Below are 12,402 nucleotides of genomic sequence, written 5' to 3' on the forward strand. Positions count from 1 at the left end.
GTGCCCTCGTTTCTGAGGTGCATATACTTCTGCTTAATACTGTCCATCACGCCTTTCCTGTTCTAACCTGTGAAGAAGCATCAAACTTGCTTCCCTTCGGTTATTGTAGTGCGCAGTCTGGCCCACCTCTCCTTGCAACGCCGCTGGTCTCGCCGCAATCTATCTCAGGTAGCTGCGACCGTTCCTCGACCTGCCTCCAGCATTTTATAACGCAAACAACCATCGGATACGACCATCTGATAGCACTGAGATTTTCTTCTGTCCTATTCTTCCCCGCTTGGATGGCTCCCCGTCGTCGTAATATCGGTGCTAGCCGGCGAAAGAGGAGAGATGAGGAAGGAGAGGATGAAGGCTCTATAGATGGAGAACTGGAGGATGATTCCTTGAGTGATGGGTCTGGTATCAGCAACCCTGATGACGATGATGCCGATGGTGAAGGCAGTGATGACAGCGATGACGATGGGATGTCTACGTCCCCGCAGGTGGCTGCCAACGGCCGTCGTCAAATTAATGGTCGTGTGCCCGAAATAAACCAAGAGCTGACACCACGCCATTCTGTCTCGCCTAGGAAGCATCCCATGACGACCGCTGTGTCAGATACGGAGGCGATGATGAATGGACTGAGAATATTGGACGAATCGAGCGAGGTGATGGAGGTACACTTTGACGATTTGAAGGGGGAATCTAGCCATCAGACCGAAAGGACACCGTCTGCCCCTCCTACAGAACCAAAGCGAGACACATTTTTGGACAGAAAGCGCCGTGAACAAGAAAGACACATTAGAGAAAAGGACGAAAGTCCAGTGGTTGTCCCTACTCGGGGTAGCTTCTTTCTACATGACAAACGCACCACGGAAACGGTGACAAACGGCCACAAGCCGTTTAACAAGTCGAAATCAAGGCCGTATGGTCTCATCGTGGATGGTAATGTTCGCAGGTATGGTCCCTTCTATCGCACACTTATTCACTTGATGGCGACACATCAGCGCTTGAAGGGTAGTGTATCTCTGACTGTTTCCAGAACGTCTGTCAAACCAGTTGCCAGCGAGGGACTATGGACACATGATCTTCACGATACAGTTGCTGGAGATGAGCCGTCCGTCTCGAAGCCCTCTACCACATCGGCGCTAACATCTATCATCCCTCCAAAACCTGTTCCCACGGCCCCTAGATCGTCACCCCCCAACAGGTCTTTTTCAAGCACTACATTAATTGGAAATGTGCCTGTCGTTGTATCCCTGCCGGGCATGGAGCATCCGGTCCCTTATCCTTCTGTTTCAAAGAAGCAGCACACACGTTTACCTCAGCATCGGCCCCCACTACGTCGAGACAAGCCCGTTCGAATCTCACTTCCAGGCCAACCTCCAAGGTATATCCTACCCGCGACAGAGAGATCTTTCATATTTATTCCACGGGCTTTGCGACCCAACCAACAGACATTCCGAGGTCGTGGTCGTGGCGGATTCTACGGAGGGCGGCGTCCTAGCCTCTATGCAAACTCTACCTACACATCAAGTATCACCGTGAGTCGAAGATCATCATTCGGGAAGGCACCATCTCAAGAGGGATACCACTCGCCGGCGGGTTCGGTTCTCTCGAGGCATACTATGGTGACAACAGAGAATGGCAAGCCAGTAGTTCGCCTTCCCCCGCCTGGTAGGCCACCTGGAAGCGTTGGAGCGATCCCGCAGACAACTGCTGGCCCAGTAGCCGCTCCGACCACTGTACCGCAACCTCTTCCTCATCCTCAACCACCAAACCCCGTCTTTCGTGAGAGCCGTCCGGCTCCGATACCCATGCATCAACCTCGTCCTCAGAAGGCAGTTTCCCTCGCCGATATTGAAACGCCGGCGAGATTTCCTTTTAATCCTCCCCAACCACAGCAGGAACAACCATTCCATCATCAGGTTCCAGTGTCTGCAAATGGTTCCGGTTATGGTCCTGATGCCTCGGGCCACCCTCCTCCTTCCGCTCACAGATCCCTAACGCCATCTTCTCACGTACAGGATCGTACGTTTCATGCTCCGTCTCATATGCCTGCATATCAACAGGCGTTCTGGCCTGCGTCCTATCCCCCTGGCGCTATCTACTATCCTGGCTCGGGGACGGAGTTCCCACCATATAACTCCGCTGTGGGACCTGGGCCGTCCGTACCGCCTTTGCCTCCTGGACAACAACCCCCATACATGGTTCCCGTTTCCCATGGCTCGACAGAACAACCGTCACTGTCAGGCACTGTCGCACATGAAGCTGGTGGAACAGTATATTTCTACGATACCACGCAAATGCCTCCTAATTCCTCATACGCAATGCCTGCTGCACCTGGGATTAGTACAGTTATGGATATGGGCGCGCCTCCAGTTCCATTCTATTATTATCCGTACCCTCAAGCCGGCGTCTATTACCCTGCGCAGTAGAACGCGCGATGTTCATACACATTGTGCGGAACTTTTTTCTTCTTTTTTATCTTTTGTTCCTTCTTTTACAGTCTTCTCTATCCATATTCTTCTCAAGTCAACCCAAAATATCATTCTCCTCTTCGTTCGTATCATTCCGTGTTCAGTTTTGTTTGGACTTTTCACCTTTTCCTTCTTTTCCCTCCTTTTTTTTTTATCCCTATCCCTACTTTGTGGCGATGCTAAATGTTTACCGTTAAAATCTATGATTACCGTTCATTTTCTTAGCAGCCTTGAAGGATGTGTTTTCTGCTGGGGTTTTCTTTCCTTTTCTATTTTTCGGATACGGTCTTATCGGTCATGCTCCTCCCATCCATTCTGTCTTAATCGTGGTTAGATTAGGATTCCATGCATATTGTTAGCGTTTGTTTTTCACCATTGTCTGATGTCAATGGATCTATGTCGGAAGATGTCTCACGTTTTATATGGATACCATCATTTTCATCTGAGGGATGATACGACAACGATTTTTAGTTTTTTTAGCCGGTAGTTAGCCGTTTATTCCGCAACGAGCCCGGACAGAAACTTCAGTCGTACATCCGTGCAGGGATGGATTTTGGAGTGATGTGTGCTATCAAGGCTTTCTGTAGTTTGACGCAACTTCGCATGTCGATCCATCAAAATCTCTATCCAATATAGGCCAGTGCTACTGATAATTGTACAATTCTGAGCATGGATGCAAAAGGAAGAAACCAGTTGACGAGGAGGCCAAAGGTCGGTACTAGCAGGCAGTAGCAGAATAAGAATAACTACGTAGTCTTAATGGGGCGCCGTTAAAGGCCCACCATCCTATTGGCAACAAGCCAACCGATGATCACTAAGGTCTGTGTAAGGAAGATATACATGTATATACCGTACCTTCACTGTATGTATGTTCTGTAGGGTATGTGACGTAGTTGTTATATTACATACATACTCCGTAGTACTAATGGAAGAAGTATCATTAACTTCGCAGCAGCCATCAGCCAACCACCAACGGGGATGCCCCGGAAGCCTGGTACGAAGTAGGCTTCACCGCCCCCCCCCCCCCCCCCCCCAGCCGAATGCAGCAAAGCAGATGACCACCTACCCCCGTCAAGGCGTCGCCCTTTAACCCATCGATTCCTCTCCTCTTCTTCTCTTACTTCATCTACCTTACTTTACATCACCTTTCCAACATCTATTCCATCATCATCACTTCCTTCCACCTCCGTCCTACAGTTATCCCTCTCACATTCAACCAACGCAATCCAAGTAGCTCGATTCTTATCACCGATCTATCCCTTTCTCATCACTAGCGTGCCCGCTCCCTTATCTCTAGGGGCATGTTTGGCATCTCAATTGATTTCACCATCTAGGGAACCCTAAAAGCATCATGTCGACCTCTGTGTCCCAGGCTTCTTCCGTTAACCCGAATACCTTGATCACGGTGAAGGTGCTTTACAATGACAATACTCGTCGCTTCAAGATCCCTTTAAAAGAGCTTGAAGCTCGTGTTCTCCCCCAAAAGGTGTGTCCCCACCCTAGCTCCGACCGGAGCTTACAGTCTTCCCCTGTATGGTGTAGATCTTTTTTACCTCTGAGAACTTCCACTTTTCAAAGCTTCTATCACAGAGGGTCTAACCTCCCTGGTCTGAAAGAAAAGAAATAATGAGAAGATGTTTCCCACACTGAGTTGCTATATCGTCCAGCCTCATTACTAATGTGATTTTCGTATGTAGCTCCGCCAGCTTCTTGGCATTCCGAGAGATGTCAACGTCACTCTTGAACGTTTGTCTGACAGTGCCGGCTGTTACATCCACCTGGACAGCGAAAACAATGCTGTCTACAAGCAACTCTACCGTGCTGCAAAGGCCAAACTGAAGCTGCGAATTAAGGTTACGGAGGTTGACAGTAGTGCCTCTCGATCACCATTGCCCACCGAAGATCCCTCTGAGCACCAGGATCAGGTGAGATATAACTACCTTCAAACAGTATTAAGCTCTCCGCTCCCTGAAGGCTCAGCTGAAGCTGTTTCCGAATCGCCACGTGATGCTGCGAAGCCCACCCCAACTGAGCCCGACCCCAAGCAATGGTCTAATACGGGTGTCGTAGCCCCCGAGCCACATTACCAAGACTTCAGTCTGAGCCAGGATAATCTCAGCACCCCCGTGGTCTCGCATAAGTCTCCCACGGGTGTCTTCTGCATTGACTGCAATCATTGTGGTTTATCTATTCCCAATGAACACTACCACTGCAGTATCTGCGATGATGGTGATTATGACCTATGCCTCCATTGTGTAGACTCGGGAGTTACCTGTCCAAATGAGGACCACTGGTTGATTAGACGCATTGTTAAAGATGGCATTGTCACCAACAGCACGACAGAGACAGTTGCTCCTCGAAAGCTCCAGACTGATGTTCCCAAGGAAGCCCCTGAGAAGGTCGAAAAGAAATTAGAGTTTGTCCCCGAACCCGTCTATGAAGAGACTCCAAGGACATCACCAGTTGCTGTTGAAGCCCCTGTTCACTCGGAAGCCCGGATTTGCAATGCTTGTCTCAAGGGTACGCGCGCTCTCTCTCTCTCTCTATCTCTCGCTACCCCTCCCCCATCCAGCAACTCCTTCGGCACATTATCGATATACTAATTAGAAGCAGAGTTTAACGAAACTAAAATGGTCACTTGCCTTCAGTGCAAGGACTATGATCTTTGTATCACATGCCTTCTGAAGGATGCCCATGGTCATCACCCAGCTCACAACTTTACTCTTCTTCATGACGGGCCCTTTTGTCTGAAGAATTTGGTTTTGTCACGCTGCAAACCTGGGCGTCGCTATCAACATGCCGCCATCTGTGACGGCTGCGAGAAGGTGGTAATGTGACTTGTAAATTCGTTACTGTGAGCTAACACATCTTTAGAATGTCGTCGGTGTGCGTCACAAGTGCCTCACCTGCCCTGATTGGGATTACTGCTCCGAGTGTTTTTCACATGCACCGGATACTCATCCTGGTCATCGATTTGCTCCACTTTATGAGGCTATATCTGAGCCGTCTCAGGATCATGAGGTCCACTATGGTATCTTCTGCGATGGCCCTCTTTGCAAGAATAAGGCAGTCCCTGGATATATAACTGGGGTCCGTTACAAATGCTCCGTATGCTACGATCTCGATTTCTGCGCCAGTTGTGAGGCGCTTCCGACAAATACGCATAACCGAACTCACCCAATGGTCATGCTCAAGACTCCTGTTCGCAATGTTACTGTCAGTACACTCCAGGAGGATAGATTCGGAGGATCTACAGTCGCCCTCGGCGATCGTGCTCAAAGGTCCCCATCGACCCAAGCCCTCAATTTAGTGGAGCCCGAAGCCTCTAACACTGATGTGCCCGTCAAAGAAGAGTCGAGGTTATCACAAGACAGCGAGTCCGTGAAGCAGGAATGTTCACTTTCAAGAGAGCAGCTAATCAAAGCTGAGAAGTCCACTAATAATGCGGCTTCTGGATACGACGCTCTATTCGTGCGTGACACGGTACCTGATAGCACAATTATGTTGCCAAACAAGGTGTTCCGTCAGACCTGGACTCTCTATAACCCCGGCCCACTTGCGTGGCCTGCTGGAAGTGACGTACGCTTTGTTGGTGGTGATGCAATGTTCAATGTCGATACCAACCACCCCTTGAGCCTAGACTCTATCTCTGCTGCTATGGAAAGCAACAAGTTGACAGAGCCCCTAGAGTCCGGCCAGAGTGCCGAGTTCACTGCAACACTTAAAGCTCCCAGTCGAGTAGGTACTGCCATCTCGTACTGGCGACTGAAGCTCCCAAATGGGATGCCTTTCGGTCATAGACTGTGGTGTGAAATCCAAGTACGGGAAGATGCACCTTCTATCAAGGGCCCGTCTAGCTTAGAGCCAGAAGGAAAGCACGGCTCGGAACGCACAGAGAGTCAAATGATCTTCCCTAAACTGGAGAAGGAGTCTCCTGATGCAAGTGCCCACGAAGCGGGTGTTGTAGCGCCAGTGCCACCCTCCGTATCCAACCCGTCTGAGCAAGATGTTCTGGAAGATATGGAGAGTTTGTCCTTGGGTGGTCATGAAACAGAGAATGGATTCTTGACCGATGAGGAGTATGACATATTGGATGCCAGTGACCAGGAATATATGGATGCCAAGTCACGTGAGTGATTCTTCTAAGCCTTGCTATCGGGTGCTACCATTTGGAAAGGAGGAGTTGGTCAGGTAAGGATGAAAACAATTTGCAGTGTTTGGCGAAAAGCAGATATGAAAGCCAGTTTGAGATTTATTACTTTTGTTATTCATTGTCTAATTCGATTCCGCATGCGGCCAGCCAAGGGAAGAATAATACAGCTGTTCTGATCGAGGTCGGAATGACGAACAACAGAAAAAAATGGATTATGTTTTTTCGGTAGACGACCGTGCCCGTAGACCCTTCTCCCTCCCCGACCGTGACGATCTTCTCTCTCATTTTTTTTGTTTTGTCCAACAGTGTTCCACATTCCGAGGTTCTTTTTCTCGACCCAAAAGTAGAAACGCCGTGTTGATTTGTCAATCGTCTCAATTCCGCTCCACTCCCGTATGGATATTGTTGTTGATCCCTTGGAGGGGCCGGTGGTCCACATAAATTGCTCTCCATCCCTCCAATACAAAATGGACGTGTGCATAGCAGAATCGCACCTGCCGAGTAGTATCTATCTTCCGCTCCTTCCAGCCACAAGCTCTTGGTGAATGCTGCCTCTGTCGCCGCCTTTTACTTCCTCCACTGGCATATCATACTTCGTACTGTCGAGATAATCCCCCAGCGGTGAAGCAAAGTGTATTACCGCCATGGGGAATTTACTCAACCTTGCTATCCTCACCATGTTGGTGGCGACGCTCTATGGCCCTGTATACCGACGGCTGACTGTGCTGGGAGTGCTCCGGAAAGCCACAGACGAAGTAAGATTGGCAGCGCAACAGGCCTTCTACAGAATCGAGGACACGATGCAGTGTGAAGATCTACATTACTACACGCCTACCCATCAGATTTTCACCGCCTGTGAAGACTCGGTGCTGCCCCGATTCAAGTGGTTTCCTCCCTTAGGAAATTTTGAAGGGCCGGTAGATTCGACTGGGTCCATCCATGTCATTGATCCCCGGGTGAGCTTGTCCGTATCCTTCGCCCTCAAGCTGTGGAACTGAATCGGATGTGCCCTATCTAGACCATGAAATCGACGCGCCTAGCCTTTGAAAACTTCGCTGGTCCCTTAGTCACACATGGAATAGAAGTCCTGGAAGACCCCGACAGTCCTGATGCCGTCTACATCTTTGTTGTGAACCATTTGCCGAACATGGTGTACTACCATGCTGGTCCACATTCTCAGGAAATCCCGAGGGCGTGCTCGCAGGTTGAGCTATTCCATCATGTTCTGGGAACTAATACGGCCCGGCATGTGCGCTCCATCAGGCATCCGTTGATCGTTACCCCGAATGACATCATTGCTGAGAGTCCTCTCTCCTTTTATGTCACTAACGACCACTTCTACCGTGACGGCTTCAAGCGTCACATCGAGGATCTCTTTCCTGCAGCCAAGTGGTCTAACATCGTGCATGTTCAACTGGACAGCCTTGAATCAGAGCAGGCAGAAACCGGCGTCGATGCTAAAGTGGCGTTGACTGGATTACAAAACAACAACGGTCTTGGGCATGGCCAATCGAAGGGGGAATTACTCATCTCTAGTGCTACCAGCGGGATTATGTATCGTGGCCGGACGAATCCTGAAACCCGCAATATCTCTATCGTGGACGAGGTTCATTTCGATAGTTCTATCGACAACCCGAGCTATTATACGGATCCATATCGGACTTCCTCTGAGGACGCCGGTGGCTACGTGCTTGCAGGGCTACTACGATGCATCGACCTAGCTAAGACTCATGCCAATCCAAATGGTAAGGACGGTGTTATGGTGTGGTATACACGCCCCAAAGCTGCAAAGGAGGAAGGAGGCGTTGTAGAATGGGAGACTCGCTTGATATTTGAAGATGATGGAACGAACATTAGGTCGAGTAGCACGGCATTGTTAGTTCCCATTGAGCCGAAGCCCCAGGAGAAGAAGAAAGCGTGGCTGTTTGTAACCGGTTTTGTCTCCGAAAGTGTTATTGCTGTTGAAGTCTTGCTGTAATGCTTCAGGGTAGAGTACCTTGCGGTGACGGGTTACGGGGAATGTCCACTAATCTAAGCCATGTGGGTTCCAGAGCCGTGGTGAATCGAAAGCAGATTAATGGGGCATGACTTAAGGGTAGATGGCTAGCCAAGAAGATACCCCAAAGGGGTGTAACATCATTGTTCGAAGTTGATTCAATTCATTTGCTTCAAAGCTTTCACAACATCCTCGGTCTTCATGATGTCGGCGAACTCGCCATCTAGACTGGCCACTGAGACGGCATGAATAGTCTCAGCATCGAAGCCTCCCTTTGCCCAAGTTGCCGTAGCATCAGCAATAAGTATGATGCGCCCCCGATCCACGCGGGCTTGGTTATGTATGCCAGCTTCTGGGTCAAGTGTCAGAGGCCCGTCGGGATACCGGTCCACGACCCCTAAGTTCGCTGCCATGCGTACCGTAGTTGATACGCAATGGTCCGTTGTAAGGCCGGCAAAGAGAACCTGCCGAATTCCTCGGGTACGAAGATGCGCTTCCAGGTCGGTCCCTATGAAGCTGGAATTGACACACTTCCACATAATCACCTCCGATCCGTCCGACGCCGGCTGGGCGACATCGAGAGGCTGGATACCGTTTCCGGGGTCCTCGCGGTGGAGAGGAGAATTTGGTGTAGTCGATGAATGGAAGATGTGAATAATTTCCTTGGCGTTTCCCCCTTCTGTTTTGTTCTTGATGGCGGCTCGGAAGGCCTGGATGAGAGACAAGATGTTGTCCTCGTAGGACGGATTGGAGCGGGAGGTTCCCCAGTAAGTTGGGTGGGTGAAGGCTGCTTGATTGTCGATGAGCACCAGTGCCGTGGGGAGATTCAAGTCCAGAGACATTTTGTTTGTATGTATGTCCATACAGATAAGTTGTATTCTCCGTTGGTGGTTGGAATGGTGAGATATAAATAATCAACCACAATTATATAGGTGAGTCATTGCTGTTGACTAATGTCACGATTGCATCGAATGCCCAAGGGAATGAAGCATGGTTCCGTTCGTGACCAAAATAGTAAGTAACATGACTCCCTGCCTCGGCGCCTGAGCGGCTTTTTGTCTCTCTATCTTATTTTTAATGCCCTAGGCACCAAACACGTCGTTCTGGTTCACCTCGACTTCCAAGGAATAATCGATTCCTTATCCCCCCTCTTTGATGCTCTGGGAGAATGTCGTCCTCGCTCGGTGCCCATAAAGCCCTCGTCGCTCGGTCTTATCCGCTGTTCTCGACACCCTTTTCACCTCTTCCACAGCATCAATTTCGGCGCCGTGATATCTACCTTACATCCCGTGGCCACGCTTCATCTTCCAAAACTCATACTCGTCCCTCATCCTCCGCCCAGCCAGCCACATCCAGAGTCCCTTCTACATCTTCAACTGCAACTACATCTCCAGCCAACGATGTCAATCCGCCACCCAGCACTCGTCCGGCCGATCTCAACCTTCCAGACCCGGTTTCACGCTCCGCCGCAACGGCTGATAAGCTAAAACGCTATATCGCAATGGGCCGTGCATACCTTTCTTTCTACAAAACCGGCCTCAAAAATGTTTACCATAACTATCGCGCCTCATTGCCTATCCGTCGCTCGCTCGGTCTTCCCGCTTACCTTCCTACCTCTCCTCCGCCTGCTCCACCATCGTCCAATTCTCAGAGCAACAAGAGCACTGCATTCCGCAAAGCGATCGAGTCTGTTAAACTCAGCCGCTCAAGTTTCCAATTGGTCCGTCGCGCTGCCTACGATGTCCGGCGCATGATCCCTTTCACTCTCATTCTCATCGTGTGCGGGGAGATGACACCCTTAGCTGTCCTAGCCTTGGGGAACGCCGTCACGCCGTTCACCTGTCGTGTCCCTCAGCAACTTGAGAAGGACCGCGCGCAGCGGGTGGCCCGGAAACGCGCCGCTTTAGTTGCGCAGCAGGCAGCCACCAGCGGGTCCGTTACGCCGCCTGCCGCGGGATCGGATCTGGAGCTGGATATTCTGGTCAAGATGTATACAAATCTGGAATGGATCGAGAGTGCGAGCGCCGAGGAAATCCTGCGCGCGTGTGCGGTGCTGAATCTCGTGAAGACACATACTAGATCTTCCGTGTTACTGTCGCTGTACCGGGCGAGGCTGCAGCGGTATGCAGAGTACTTGTCTTTGGACGATCAGTTGATTAGGCGCTGTGGAGGTGTTCGAGCGATGGAGGGTGCAGAGGTCAGGACTGCAGTGGAGGAGCGCGGTGGTGTTGGTGTGACCGAGGGTAAGGGGGGCTGGGATGCGGAGAGGGATGAGAGACGCTGGCTGGAGAAATGGCTAGAGAGGAGGTAAGTTGGCTTATCAAATGTACTATACTGTAGATTCAGTCTGTCTGTAAACTAGCGTGTCTGTTTCAGAAATATAGATACAGATATCTCATTTACCCTCAACGATGCGTTATTTGGCAAACTACAGTCTAGTCACCCAACATGCATTGAACAATCACCGTAGCAGGCCTAAGTGCTGTTCGAAGGAGGGAAGCCAGGGTTTTACTGTAAAACATGCCATTGATTCATGTTCGCCCTAACTATACGCTATACGCCGCAATTCCCTCTACATGACGCTTGTATACCGCCGTAGGAATCGTATATGCTCATGCTAAAGAGTGAGAAATGGTATCGTGCGCTGAACTATCCCGATATTAGAAAAAACCGCAATAATAATAACGATGATGATGATGATGATGATGATGATGATGATAACAATAGTGGCGGTGGCTTTTTGGTTCTCTTTCAATAAGCGTTGGGTCTCCCCGCCACCTGCGCTGCGTTACGGACCTGCTTAGCCCAGCGTAATCCGCAGCTGTTGCAAAGGTCGCGCTCCCCACTAGGCCCCCGGCGCCATTCAGGTGTTTTCTTGGTCTGGCATATGGCACAACTTTTCTCTACTGATGCCGTGCTCTGCTTGCGCTTCCGCTTCTTTCTGCGGGTAAGCAATTTCTGCAGCTCATCGGACAGCGTTCGGTTTTGCTTTTCCAATTCTCGAAGCTCAACCTGCCAGCTTGAACCTCTTGTTGGCACCAGCTCTGTGAAAAATGGGAGCTTTTGGATCTGGGGGTTCGCTTGTTTGACGGACGCCAACATGTTTTGTCCCGCTACACCAGAAACACCTGAAACTGCTTGCCGATGAATCTTAGAAACAGCCAAGTTTCTGTTGGGCGGGGGCGCTGAATTCAACTCATCATTGCCTCCCTGCGGGGGTTTTGGGAAACTAATATGGGCTACAAGGAACGAGGGCCTAACGCCTTCCTTGGTATCACCTGGGTGTAGAGTGGTCTGCGCCGGCAGCATATGGCCCTTTTTATGACGGATTTTATGGCTGAAAGTGACCCGTTGGCCCGTACGAGCCACTCCCAGAGCCTTCTGTGCCTCCGCCCGCGAATCCATCAGATCTTGCAAACTCTTGCCAATCAACTCATCAGGCATACGACCCAGTACTGGGCGCGCCTTAGAGGTCATGAACAGAACGATTCCGGACTTTGACAACTTGGCCCACACGTCAGTTTCCGCCAAACTACCGTGTCCTATGCTCGCAATATGGTCGAGACAGTATACGAAGCGAGGCCGTCCGACAAGGACCATGAACTGCCGCCCTCGCTCTCCCATACGCCATGAACCATGACTCTCAAACCAAATATATCCGCTGTATTTCTTTCGTATCCTAAACACGACACTAACCGGGTCAGTGGTGGTGCAGGCCCGTAGGTCGCGGATGACTGGTCCAATATCACTAGGATGGCAGACCGTCGACAGCGTCTTGCCCACAAGTTCAATCG

The 12,402-nt window shown here is 50.4% G+C and overlaps 6 protein-coding genes across 6 annotated transcripts; 4 read left to right on the top strand and 2 right to left on the bottom strand.

Moving 5' to 3' along the window:
- Positions 1-281: 281 nt before the first annotated feature.
- AO090020000051 (uncharacterized protein) lies at positions 282-2,417 on the top strand (the record flags this gene model as incomplete). Its single annotated transcript, XM_023238174.1, has 2 exons — positions 282-937; positions 1,022-2,417. The coding sequence occupies 2 exons, from the start codon at positions 282-284 to the stop codon at positions 2,415-2,417; spliced, it is 2,052 nt and encodes a 683-aa protein (XP_023092683.1).
- A 1,393-nt stretch (positions 2,418-3,810) lies between these two features.
- Positions 3,811-6,596, top strand: AO090020000050 (ZZ type zinc finger domain protein; the record flags this gene model as incomplete). The annotated part of the gene is made up of 4 exons (XM_023238175.1): positions 3,811-3,945; positions 4,157-4,979; positions 5,073-5,287; positions 5,334-6,596. 4 exons carry the CDS (start codon positions 3,811-3,813, stop codon positions 6,594-6,596), a joined length of 2,436 nt encoding a protein of 811 aa, XP_023092682.1.
- A 660-nt stretch (positions 6,597-7,256) lies between these two features.
- Positions 7,257-8,590, top strand: AO090020000049 (uncharacterized protein; the record flags this gene model as incomplete). Its single annotated transcript, XM_001824377.1, has 2 exons — positions 7,257-7,568; positions 7,631-8,590. 2 exons carry the CDS (start codon positions 7,257-7,259, stop codon positions 8,588-8,590), a joined length of 1,272 nt encoding a protein of 423 aa, XP_001824429.1.
- Positions 8,591-8,766: 176 nt separating this feature from the next.
- Positions 8,767-9,471, bottom strand: AO090020000048 (putative isochorismatase family hydrolase; the record flags this gene model as incomplete). The annotated part of the gene is made up of 1 exon (XM_001824376.3): positions 8,767-9,471. One exon carries the CDS (start codon positions 9,469-9,471, stop codon positions 8,767-8,769), a length of 705 nt encoding a protein of 234 aa, XP_001824428.1.
- A 305-nt stretch (positions 9,472-9,776) lies between these two features.
- Positions 9,777-10,919, top strand: AO090020000047 (uncharacterized protein; the record flags this gene model as incomplete). The annotated part of the gene is made up of 1 exon (XM_001824375.3): positions 9,777-10,919. The coding sequence occupies one exon, from the start codon at positions 9,777-9,779 to the stop codon at positions 10,917-10,919; it is 1,143 nt and encodes a 380-aa protein (XP_001824427.1).
- Positions 10,920-11,359: 440 nt separating this feature from the next.
- On the bottom strand, positions 11,360-12,208 carry AO090020000046 (PAS domain-containing GATA-type transcription factor; the record flags this gene model as incomplete). Its single annotated transcript, XM_023238176.1, has 1 exon — positions 11,360-12,208. The coding sequence occupies one exon, from the start codon at positions 12,206-12,208 to the stop codon at positions 11,360-11,362; it is 849 nt and encodes a 282-aa protein (XP_023092681.1).
- Positions 12,209-12,402: the final 194 nt, after the last annotated feature.

This window comes from Aspergillus oryzae, chromosome 6 (genome assembly GCF_000184455.2).
Source record: "Aspergillus oryzae RIB40 DNA, chromosome 6".
In the NCBI taxonomy this organism is placed as follows: domain Eukaryota; kingdom Fungi; phylum Ascomycota; class Eurotiomycetes; order Eurotiales; family Aspergillaceae; genus Aspergillus; species Aspergillus oryzae.